Source organism: Psittacula echo, assembly GCF_963264785.1.
Source record: "Psittacula echo genome assembly, chromosome: 16".
NCBI lineage: Eukaryota > Metazoa > Chordata > Aves > Psittaciformes > Psittacidae > Psittacula > Psittacula echo.
In genome coordinates, this window is record NC_137752.1 from 10752017 (window position 1) to 10764604 (window position 12588).

Here is a 12588-nt window from a genome sequence, read left to right on the forward strand (position 1 = left end):
GCTTCAAAGAGAATTGAGTCCCGGCTGTGAGGAGCTGAAGTGTGACCCTGCAGCACGGCTGGGCTGGGAGCTATGTCCTCCTTCAGCCTCCTCTCCTTGGTGATATCTCCTTGTTTATTATTTTGCTCACTGTTTTATCCCACTGTGTAAGCAAGCTCAAAACGGCCTTCTCAGAGCCAGGGGCCCAACGTTCCTTGGCTCACTATTCCATGTGGAAATGCATTACATTATTCACTTGCGACCATATTAAAACCAATCTCAATATACGTCTGGGCTCCTCAGGGCTGTCACAAACTCCTTGTAATGATTAAAAGTGGAAAGATGTTCAGAGTTGCTAACCATGGTAGAGGATGTTTGGAGTTAATCATGGTAGGCAAGACTTTTTCAGAGTTTTTCTGTGGCTCAGGGTGTTCTCACCTCCCACTAAACCCATTGCTGAGCCCCAGAGCGGGGGTTATGCCTGGGAGGGGCATGATGGGGCTGATCATGTCTGATCTCCCATTGTGGAGAAGATGGGGCCGACCCCTGGGACAGGAGGGATAGCGTGGGGATTGAACCCTGAGGTGATAGCGATGCCCGTGGGGCCGGGGCTGAGTTCTGAGTCAAGGACCATGCCCAGGGGGGTGGATGGGGCTGATCCCGAGGGGCGATGCCCGAGGCGGGGTTGCTGGACGGAAACGATCCCGGTGTCGGGGCAGCCGCGGGACCCGCAGCCCGCTGACCCGCCCGGGGGGGCCGCAGCGGCGGTGACTCAGCCGGGAGAGGCGGGCGAGGAGGAGGAGGAGCAGCAGGAGCCGCCGCAGCCGCCGCAGCCACCGCGGAGCCGCTCACCTGCCCCGCCATGGCCCGCCGGGTAGCCGCCGTCCTGCTGCTGCTCGCCCTCGGCTGCCTCCTGGGCATCCTCCTGCTCTGCCTCGGCTCCGGGGACACGCGGGGCCCGCCCGGCTTCAAGGTGAGCAGGGCCGGTACGGAGCGGGGACCGGGCATGGGGGAGCGCCGCTGCCGGGGACTGGGACAGCCGCAGCGGGCACCAGATGTGCGGATGCGCGGTACGGGAGCGGCGCCGGCAGCCAGCGGGGTCCCCAGCGCTGGCCGAGGGGATCCCCAAGCTGCGGGCGGGGGTGGCGGGGGCACCCGACCGCACATCCCCAGCACCTCAGACCTGAGCCTGCAGAGAGGACTCTGGGGGTGGCGTGTCGGGATGGGCCCCAGCCCCGAGCAGCCTTGTCGGCATCTGCGGGAAGGGCACCTCACACACCCAGCATCGCCCCTGGGCTCCGGCTACATCGCCTGAGCCAGCGCTGCCAGATGAGACATGTGCTTCCCTGTGAAAACGAGCTGCTCCGTTTTCTTTCTCATTCTAAATTCAGATGCTGAAAGAAGCTCCCAAAGAATCTCTCATTGGCCAAGTCCCCCAGTTGACTCCTTTGCGGCCCAAGTCTTTTGTTTTAAAACGGTGGTGATTTGTTTCAGTGACAGACCAAGCTATTCCGTGGGGAAGAGGCTTTTGTCCTGAAAAATGGTTCATCAAAAACCCCCTTTTTCTCATCCCAAGCAATTTGCTTGGAAACTTTCAGAGCCAGCCCAAATGCCAGATGTGCTGCCTTTGCTCTGGGTTTGTCAGATGTAATGAAGATTAGGTTAGGAAAACGAGCTGCCTTAGCCAAGATGCTTGCTGCTGTTGGTATAACTAGCAATGATGAACTCTTCCCCTGTGTCACCTTTCATGGCGACCCATTGCCATGTGCTGGGGCCTCTTGGGCTGGTTTCAAAATGGATTTTGTCTCTTTGGATGTGGGGGAATTAGACAGATCCATCCTGTGAGCCATATGTGCAGCACTTGGTTCAGCCTGGGAAGTTTTTTTTCCTCCTGGTTCCAAGCTGGAGCTTTAGCCAAATGCATTTCTAAATGCATTTCTCCTCCCAGTTCCAATCTGGAATGCATTTAGCCAGATGCATTCCCAGATATTTAATTTTTGTCCTTTTCTGTGGTTTTTCTCTCTCTGGATGGATGCACTCTCCAGTCCACAGGCAGCCCTGCACTGTGGGGCTGAGCAACCCCAAGCACTCAGATGCGTCCTGGCCCAACTCAGGGACTTGGGGGCTTGCACTGTTCCTGGATGTGTCAAGCACAAACGAAGTCCAGCTCAGGTCGGCACCAGTGTCCTGCAGTGCCTGTTCCCATGGGCCTAACACTCGGCAGGCACAAAGAGGTTTGCTTCTGTACAAAACTCAGGGCTGCTTTGGGGATGCAAATCTTTGTCTTAGCCTAACTCAGCCCAAAATATGTTGACACGATTTAGAGAAGGTTGGTCCTGCTGTGGGGCACATCATCCCTATCCTCCTGGGCAAGACATGGTCCTTGCTGTCTTGGTGCATGTTAACAGCAGCTGTTGGATGACAGCACTGTTCACTGCTCAGCTATGGCTCCAATCTTCCCTTTCCAGTTCCTTTTGCTTGGAATATAGCCCTATAATACCCTGAATTAGTTATCCTGCTGCCAGAGAGATTGATCCCAGGAGCACAGTGTTCCCCTTCCCTTGTGGGTCTGCAGTGGGGCTTAGGGCACTGCTACCTGATGGCTGAGAGCTGGTGCCTTCTATTGGCAACCCTTGTTTTTCCTTCTTTTGGCATATCTTTTCACTGGCCATTACAAAATGCACTGGGCTGTCCCAGGGGAGCTGCAGCTCCTCGGCAGGAATGAAACCACCGCAGACCTGGGGCTCCCTGTGGGTCTCACCACCCTCAAGGGAGTTGAGATGCTGTGGGCAGGGCTGGGCCCTCTCTGCACTGTGGGGCAGCTCAGAGAGCTATTGGGTGGTGGGGGCTGGAAGCTCAGGCACAGCCACAGGACACGGACATGCAGCCAGGCTGCAGCAAGTTGGGCAGCTCCCAGCGTCCAGCCCCACCTCCTGCCCTGGGGTGTGGGATGCTTCTGGCCAGAGCCATGGACTTATCAGGAATCCAGAGCCCTACCTGGGACCTCGCTGCCCTGTAGCCTTTGGGGACATCACCTCCCCCAGCATCCCCTCTGCAGGGGCTTTGGGAATGAGCAGCCAAGTCTGGGGCTGGCCTGAGCAATGCTGTGGTGGGGCAGAGCCCGCAGGGCTTGGGCTGACTCAGGGACACTGTCCTGATGTGGGGCCATGCCAGGTCCACCCGTGTCCCCCAGCCCTGCAGCATCACCAGGGCCTGGTCAGGGGTCCTGTTGTTAGGAAAATCTCACATCCCTGTGCCAGCAGGAGGTGCTGGGGTTGGGGACTGTCCTGCAGGCTGGGGCCAGGGCCATGAACATGTTTGAGGACCTGCCAAGCCCCAGAATGCTGGCAGCTGAGCGTGTGGGGTGGATGAGAGGGATGGCAAGAGCCAGGCACTGGTGCGAGAGCATGTCAGGGCATCCTTGTGTCCCTCCAGCCCCCATCTCTAGCCCACTCCTTGGCAGGTGCAGGACACCTCTGCTGAAGAGCTGAGGGCAGTGCTTACACTGCAGATCACTCATGAGATGGACTTTCAGCCAGGTTTGTCCATCCTGGGACCTGTCTGTGCCCCCCATTTGGCTGAGGGCCCAAGCTTGGCCATGGCTTCTGCAACACAGCCACATGTTCTGCAGCACCTGAAGCCACTGCTCCAGTGCCTGGGCACAATGGCTGAGGCAGGGACAGGGGCTGGGAAGGGGGCTGGGGCAGGGACAGAGGCTGCTGTGGGTGACTCACCCCTGATTCCCATGTGGGTGCTGGAGGCATCTGTGCACTCTTGGGTCTAGAGGAGGAGATGGGACTTCTTGTTCATCCCTAGGGAACTTCCAGGTCTGCCTCAGCCTCTCCATACCCCACATGTGTGCACTTGCCTTCCTGCCCTGCCCATCACCCCAGCACTGCTGGGGAGGGTGATGGCCTGGGATGTAGAGACCTGTGCCCTGGGAGGGGGTGCAGGGGGGTGCCATGAGGCCACAGTGGCTCCTTTCATGCTGTAGTAACCACGGAGTACACCATGAAGCACCCCATGGAGCACCCTGTGGAGCACGCCATGGAGCATGCCATGGAGCACACCATGGAGCACGCCATGGAGCACACCATGGAGCACACCATGGAGCTGGGGCCAGGCTAATGGCGGTGAGGGGTCTCAAGGACCATCCCGTGCTGAGGCCTGGGGCTGCTGCTCCACATTTGGCAGCGATGGGGTCTGCCTGTGCAGAGGGTCTGAAAGCAGAGACCCCCACCCTGACCCACAAGCGCTGCCGCGAAGGGCAATGGGATACGCCCGCATGGGTCAGCTGGTGCTGATGCCAGCCCCAGTGCTGTCACTGTCACCCCAACACAACTGGGGTGGGCAGATACAGCCCCATGTGCTCGGCTGCAGGGGCTGAGCAGGCAGCACGGCTGCCCCAAGCACACACACCCACACGCATGTCTGCACAGTGCACACCACCTATATGCACGTACACACAGACACCAGCACACTCGTGCATGCAGACATGTCAGCATGCCTACATGCATGTACAGCTCACCCATGCACCCTGCACACACACCTCCACACTGAAATTTGCACACACGTGTATAACATATGATGACAGAATCCCAGTCTGGTTTGTGTTGAAGGCACCTTAAAGCTCCTCCAGCTCCAACCCCTGCCACGGGCAGGGACCCCTTCCACTGGAGCAGCTTGCTCCAAGCCCCTGTGTCCAACCTGGCCTTGAACACTGCCAGGGATGGGGCAGCCACAGCTTCTCTGGGCACCCTGGGCCAGCGCCTCAGCACCCTCATGGTGGTGAGCCATGCACATCCCACAAGTGCATGAGATGAGATATGCACATGCCATAGGTCCATGCACACACACATCTCCATGCAGGCATCTACAAGCATGCACACCCCATGCACACACACATGCATCCATGCACATATGTATCCCCAGCACTGCTCCTCCTGGACTGTCCCTATTCCTGGTGTGTGGCACTGTGTCCCGGGCACTGCGGGTCATCCTCACTGCCTCCTGCTCCAGCATTTCTTAACCCCTGCAACCCTGTATGCACCCCCATCTCCAGTTTTGAGTTTAGTCCCCCTCCAAGGGCTGCAGGTCCTGTCCTCCCCCATCATCTTGGGATTAGATGCAGCTCCCTGGATCCTGGCCATGCTCAGCCTCAGGTCTGGGAGTGACCTGTCAATGCTTTCCCTTTGAGGACAGTGGTGTTGTCCTGCTGATGCTCATGTCACTCCAGGTGATGTCTGGGGTGGTGCTGTGCCATGAGGACACCAAAGACATCTGCATGGTGGCTCAGGGTTTGTGGGCACACGTGTGGCAGAGGTGGACGGGGGGGGTCTGCTGGGGTTGGACCCTTCCTGGGGATGCCAGCACCCACTTGCAAGCACTGGGACACTAAAGGGGACATGTCAAGAGGATCATGGGGTCGGAGCTAGTGGGGACATGCGCGTGGGTGTCCCTGGGACAGGCAGCTTCACTGGTGCAGCCTCAGTGTCCTCTAGTACTTGTGCTTGGTGGCTGACGCCCATGCGGGGGTGCAGGGGGGGCATGGGCTGGGTGAGGCAGAGGGTACTGTGGTGAGGAGGGATTGGGGGCACACTCAGGGGGTGCCTGGCCCATGGTCCATGTTCTGCTGGGCAGAGGAGGGGGCCGAGACCCCCCAGAGGCTGCTTAGAGCAACTGGCCCCAGCACCAGGCCCAGAAATGGCCCAATCTGAGGGTCCTGCTCCCCAGTGCTGTGCTTCAGAGAAGCAGCGGGGGGGGGGGGCTGTAGAGGCCCCTTCCTCCTCTCTGCAGGGTTCAGTCACCCGTAGCTGCTCCCCACACACCAGTGTGTGGATTCTCCGCTGGCTAGTGCCTTTTGTCCCAGGACGTGTGGGAAGCCTCTGATGGTTAATAGGAGCTGGAGGAGGCTGCAGGGGTTTCACCCATTGGAAATGGTTCCCTGGGGAAGCTGGGGGTGCTGCTGGTGTGGGGCCATGGCTTCACGTGGGAATGAGAGTTGCCTGTAAGCAGGGAGCACAGGCCCGTGCCCTGAAAATTTATTTCTGCGGACCAAAACCCAAACCTGCAGCCACCTAGGCTCTGTGGGAACATGGATGGGGACAGGGATGGGACCAGAAGCAGCCACCAGGCAGGGCCGAGGTGGATCCCAGAGTCTGGGCGAGGCAGGCAGCAGGCAGAGCCTTTGTACAGGCCAGGTCCAAACCTGAAGTGGTTTCACCCCAGAGCTGCTCAGCTGGATCCCACCTCACCCCCTCCTCCCAGAGCAGCAACCCTGAGCGCAGGGGGTGCAGGCGGCACAGGGCAGCCCCTCCCGGGAGCAGGAACCATGGCTTGGCAGGAGGGAGCCGGTTATTTATAGCCAGAGAATGGCCGAGCCATACAAGGGCAGGAGGGACGAGGTGCCGGGCTGACCATCTTTGGATTGCTGCATCCCGAGGCGACACTCCCAGGTGTTCCCCCGGCGCAGGGACCTGCCCGCACAGCTCAGCGTGACTGCCCATGACTGCCTGTGGATGGCCATGGGTGCCAGTGGATGCCTCTGGCAGCCCGTGAATGCCTGTGGATGCCTGTGGATGCCCGTGGATGCTCATGGATCCCTGTGGGCTGTCCATGGATCCCTGTGTTAGCCATGGGTGTCTGTGGGTGCCTGTGAATGTCTGTGGGCACCTGTGGGTGCCCATGGATGCCTGTAGATGCCTGTGGCTGCCCGCTGGCCAGGAGCGGTGCCGTGGGGTGTTGGGAGCAGGCAGCAGGTGCTCAAGAAGGTGAGGGGGTTCCCATGCTCCGAAAGTCAAAGTCCCAGTCCTGTGCCAAGCAGCATTCCAAGACGTCCAGTATCCCCGGCTGTTCCCAGCCCCATCCTGGTAGGGCCCATGCCTGGTCAGGGCAAGGCCATGCCCGCACTGAGCTGAGCAGTGCTTGCGTTTGCCAGACAACGCTCCGGCAGATGCCGGCCAGGGCACAGGCTGTGGTGGGTCATTGAGCCCCGGCGCCTTCCCTCGGATGATCTGGAGCACCAGGGGGGTGCTGCCTCCAGGCCTGACCCACTGCTTCCCCCCTGCAGTATGGCATCGTGCTGGACGCTGGGTCCTCCCACACGGCCATGTTCGTCTACAAGTGGCCTGCAGACAAGGAGAACGACACCGGGGTGGTCAGCGAGCACAGCATGTGCGACGTGGAGGGTAAGGGCTGTCCTGGTCCCCCGGGCCAGTGGCTGGTGGCACGGTGTGTCCCATCCCCAGCAGGCAGGGCCCCACGGTGGTGTCAATGCTCTGCCATGCCCAGCTGCCTCCCCGTGCATCCACCAGCACAGGGAGGTGTCTTAGGAGTCCAGCTCTGTTCCCCAGACCTCTGCCATCTCCCCCAAGGCTTGCAGTGCACGCCTGTGGTTTGTCTTTTCCTGGCATACACTGAACTGCCAGGAAACATTTCAGCTCCCTGCCTAGACCAGTGAGGAGCGAGGGATGGTTTTCCACTCTCCATTTAAGCAACCTTTCCCAGGCTGTCTGCCAGGGGGACGCAGCATGAGCAGGGAGATGTACTGGACTCTGGATGGCTCCATACCCACAGAAACCTGGAGCACCTGCCTCTGGAGCAGGCTGTGCCTGGGAGGGCCTCCCAGCCTGGGGGAGGCAAAGCTGCCCATGGAGCATTTCCCCACCGTCCGCAGGGAGCAATGCTGTTTATTCTCCACAGGTCCTGGCATCTCCAGCTACAGCTCCAATCCTCCAGCTGCCGGGACAAGCTTAGTGCAATGCCTGAACCAGGCCCTGAGAGATGTGCCCAAGGAGAAGCACGTGGGCACCCCGCTCTACCTGGGTGCCACAGCCGGCATGCGCCTGCTCCAGTGAGTGCCCTATGCTGCCCGGGGGTTCTGCCATGACACCCTGCACCTCCTCACCCAGGCGTGAGAGATGGTGAAGAACAGCTCTGAGGGAACCCCTTTGCTAGACAAAGCTCCTCACCTTCCCAGCTGCCCAGCTGTGTGTCCCTCACAGAGGTCTTCCTGCCCCTCAGAGAAGGAGATGCTCTGCAGTCCTCAGCCAGCACATCCCTAACTGAAAAGTGGCTGTAGTGGGACCAGCACTGGGATAACCCATCCAGTCTTTGCAGCTAGCTGGGAGGGAAGGCCCCCTGGACCCTTTGCAGCCTGATGGGATGCAATGAAACTAATTACCCCCCAAAAAAATGGAGAGGAGGTAGTTGTGTCCCCCCTTGCCCAGCCACGGGATCTGGCTCAGGAGGAGGGAGGACACCCCATCCCTGTCCCTGCCTCCTCCAGCAGAAAGAAGGCGAATTAGCTGGGGCTTTTGGGGACATCCCTATGGGTACCTGGGTGAGAACCCACCTCCCTCCTGCCCCAGTGCCATGGTGAGGCTGGGACCCAAGGGCTGTGTGGGCAGCGGGGGCTGTGCTCGCAGCACTCAGCCCAGCCCTCCACTCTGCCTGCTCCACAGCATCTCAAGCCAGCAGGCCTCGGACACCGTCCTCGGTGCCGTGGCGACCACACTGAAGTCATACCCCTTTGATTTCCGGGGCTCAAAGATCCTGTCTGGGGAGGAAGAAGGGGTCTTTGGCTGGGTCACCGCAAACTACCTCCTGGAGAACTTCATCAAGGTGGGCAGGGAATCGTGGCACCCAGCGGTGGTGGCTGTGCTGGCTGGGTGGTCCTATAGCTCATCACATCATTATGCCCACTCTTGTCTCCCTTGCTCAGCGTGGATGGCTTGGGGAATGGATCCAGCCCCAGAAGAAGACCCTGGGGGCAATGGACTTTGGGGGGGCTTCCACACAGATCACCTTTGAAACCAGGGACACCATTGAAGACCCCAGAAATGAGGTGATGCTGAAGCTGTACGGCCAGACGTACAAAGTGTACACCCACAGCTTCCTCTGCTATGGAAGAGACCAAGTCCTCAAGAGGCTGCTTTCAAAGCTCCTCCAGGTACCAGCATGTGCTCAATGAGGATGCTGTCTGTCATCCACATTGCCCCCTCACCCTGGTGTTTATACAAGGGTGCCCTCAGCCCTGGGTCTAGGACAGCCTCACAGGGCCAGCTGCACCTCCTTCCCAGCCATATCTAGGTTTTTGCCCGCAACCCTCTCTCATGGTCCCAAGGCTTCCTCCCACCTTCTCCATAACGTATTGCACCCCTCGGCCAGAGCCAAGACATCCTAAGTCATCTTGAGATGCTTGTGGCAACTGCCAGTTCTGCATCCTGCTGCCCTGTCCCCTCTGCGTCTCCTGGCAGGGAATGGAGGCAGCAGTGCTGGGGCTGTCAGGGCTACAGCTCATTTCACATATCTCATGTCGCTTCTCTGGCAGGCTGAGAGATACCAAGCCACTGTTTCACATCCCTGCTGGCCCACGGGCTACCACAAGAGCCTGTCGCTGAGCAGTGTCTATGACAGCCCCTGCACGGAGAAGGAGAGACCAAGCCTTGCCCTTGACACCACCGTCACTGTGGTCGGCACTGGGAACGGGAGCCTCTGTGCTCTGCACGTCAACAAGCTCTTTGACTTCACCTCCTGCTCCTTCTCCCGCTGCTCCTTTGATGGCATTTTCCAGCCAGAGGTTTCAGGAAACTTCATCGTAAGTCCTGGCATGGAATGGGATTGTGGCCCAGGTCTCCCCAGCCTCTCAGCATCATGCAGCAGCAAAGCCAAACCCCCAGCTCTGCAAGGGCAGTCGCTGGTGCCTACCACACCGTAGTGGCTGTTGGTGGCAAGAAGGTTTGCTCCCAGCCTGTCCCACAGTTGTCTCCTTTCCTCCATCAGGCCTTCTCTGCCTTCTTCTACACAGTGGACTTCATCCAGACAGTGATGGGGAGACCTGTGCTCTTGCCCAGTGACCTAAAGGATGCTGCTGAGATGATCTGTGCCACCAACTGGAGCGAGGTGGGCTCCCTTGGCATGGTAGGGTGGAGAGGGCTGCTTCATGTGGGACATCACCCAGGAACTGAGAGCAGCCCTTGGAGGGAGCTGGGTGTCCTGGCACCCATGGAATAGGGGGATAGGTGATAGGCCCAGAAGTGCCTCAGGTGGGTATGTGCAGTGCCTTGGCCAGACAGGTGCTTCAGGCCACAGAAACAAAGCCTGAACCCTGCTGGCTTGACTCTTTTACTTTCTCCCTCCATGCGTCCCATCCAGCTGCTCCAGAAAGCCCCCAAGCTGGAGAATAGGCTGCCAGATTACTGCGCCGTCACAACATTTGTTTATTTGCTCACCACCAAAGGCTACAACTTCAATAACCATTCCTTCCCCAACATCGCCTTCCGGAAGAAGGTGGGTAATGCCAGAGCACATCCCCATCCCATGGTATCTGCTTGGAGTCAGGCCAGAAAGTTCTGCAGGAGAGTCCCACACCAAGAAAGAGCCAAGCAGTGTGAGGGAAGATCTCAGGAAGCAGGGACAGGATGGGACTGTCGGGGTCTGGGTGGATCTTTTGGGAGGTGAAAAAAACTGAGCTAAGCTGACTGGTCGTGGAGTAAGGTCCTCCAGTCCCTCCTTGGCCCTCTAGACAAAAGCCACTGCAAACAACTCTTTGCTCAGGCTTGCTGGGAAGTTATCTCAGGGCAGAATCCCACCTCTGACACCTTCCTGAGCCACAGGATGGTCAGCAAGATCAGCACCAGCCTGAGCAGATCAGATCCTGTTCCCAGTGGTTGAGCCCAGCTCAGCACAGGATGGTCAATACTTCATCCTTGGGCTGACTGGACCTATGGGCAAGCGAGGGCTCAGGGTGCTGAATTCCCCCACACCCATCTCCTCCATTGGGCTGACACTGAGGTGGTCCTTGGAAGGTCTCGTGAGACTTGTGGAGATGGGTTGAGTGGGGTGGTGACCACACCATGCTCTTCCAACAGGCAGGAGATACCTCCATCGGCTGGGCCCTAGGCTACATGCTGAACCTCACCAACATGATCCCAGCGGAGAAGCCCTCGTCCCACAAAAGCATGCTGTACAACTACTGGGTTATCCTCATCCTGCTCTTTGTGGTCACCACCCTGACATCTCTGGTGACCGCCGTCTGCCTGCTCCGGCGCAGCAAGTCTGGCACAATATAATGGCCTTGTCAGGGGGCCTTGCCTGCAGGGCCCTGCACTGTCCTTCCTGCTGGAGTCTCCATGGCCTGAACACTTGGGATGCAGCAAGTGCTCAGAGATGTCCTGCTCCCATGCCTGATGCTGCCTGTCCCAGAAGGAAAGCTGCCCCTTCATGCCCTCCCTTTGCTTTCAAGCTGCATAAAGAGAGGGACAGAAAAGGACTGCTGGCCTGGCAGGACAATGTCTTAAGGGCTTCCCAGTGCTACTCAGGGACGGACCCCAGAGCAGACTCGGGATTTGGACATTCAGACCTGGGGCATCTTCCTGCCACCAGACCTGGGCTGAACTGGGTCAGCAAGTCAAGACAATAGTAGGATTTATTTTCATGTGCAGGGTGTGGGTGGGGAACATTACTTACACTAGTCCTTATAGCTGACCTCTCTAGCCTGTCCCTGGAGCACAAGCCCTGCTTCCTGAGAGCTCTGGGAATCACCCAGAGCCCATGCTGTCTTTCTGGATGACACACAAATCCCACTGACCTTTCTGAGGGTCACATCTTGGCCTAGACTTTCACTGGTCTCAGCACACAGGCTTTGGATAGCGGCTTAGCAACAACCAGACATGGGGCGCAGGCAGCTTCTCAGGTCCCACTTCAGCAGCTCCATGATGCCTTCCCCATTCCTGTGGTTCCTAACCCAGATTTGCCTCTGGCCATAGCCAGAGCCTCCTCCATTCCCAGGCGATGGCACAAAAAGTCCCCGTGGCTCCCTGGTTAAGGCCACACCAGTGCAGAGGTGATAGGCTCACTGTGGGAGTGGGGCTTTGCTCTGCTTTAGGATTTGATGCCTGCATCACCCCTCCCCAGGCAGCTGGGAGGACACGCCTTCATTTCCAATTGAGCAAGGACAGGGACATGCAAACAGGCAGGTCTGGGTTTGTTTGGTTGGGGTTTTTTTTATAATCAGAAATACATCTTTTAACCACTCCTATGGCTCTGTGGCTCATGATCAGCAACAGGCTGGTCAAGCCTGGCTGTCCCACAGGGGTAGAGCCACTTACGGGGTCTACATGGACACAGCCACAAGTCACGCTCTGCCTGAAGGTCTCATTCCTTTGCAGCCTGCCCAGTGCTGAGACACCACCATGGCTTCACATGCTTTACCAGCCTGAAGACAGACTGAGGTGGGCTTGAAACCTCACTCCAGACTTGGGACCAAGAGGAGGCGGAAGAGTTTTAATCAGCCTAGAAGGCCCAAAGACATGAGCAGGCAGCACTCAAGCTGACTGTCCTGTGCACTCACTGCTGTGCTCACTCCACACACGGAGAACACATAGAGAACCTCTGCTCCCAGAGACTGGTTCTGGTACCCAGGCAGAGCAGGAGAGTAGCCTGCAGCATTGGCAATTCCGTTCATGTAGTTGTTGGCAGCTCAGAGCCACCAGGTATCCAACTGCCAGCACAGGCCCGGTCCCGACTTGTCTACCCCATCTGGAGTGACCCTCCAGCCCTCTGTGTGTCTCCATACACCCTGGGAGAGGAGCAGCTTCAACAGAACTA

The 12588-nt window shown here is 58.4% G+C and overlaps 1 protein-coding gene across 1 annotated transcript; it reads left to right on the top strand.

Annotated features, from left to right (window-relative positions):
* Positions 1-841: 841 nt before the first annotated feature.
* Positions 842-11052, top strand: ENTPD2 (ectonucleoside triphosphate diphosphohydrolase 2; the record flags this gene model as incomplete). Its single annotated transcript, XM_080630862.1, has 9 exons — positions 842-952; positions 7049-7166; positions 7681-7831; positions 8442-8601; positions 8702-8929; positions 9311-9577; positions 9763-9882; positions 10135-10269; positions 10851-11052. The coding sequence occupies 9 exons, from the start codon at positions 842-844 to the stop codon at positions 11049-11051; spliced, it is 1491 nt and encodes a 496-aa protein (XP_080486988.1). The 3' UTR covers position 11052.
* Positions 11053-12588: the final 1536 nt, after the last annotated feature.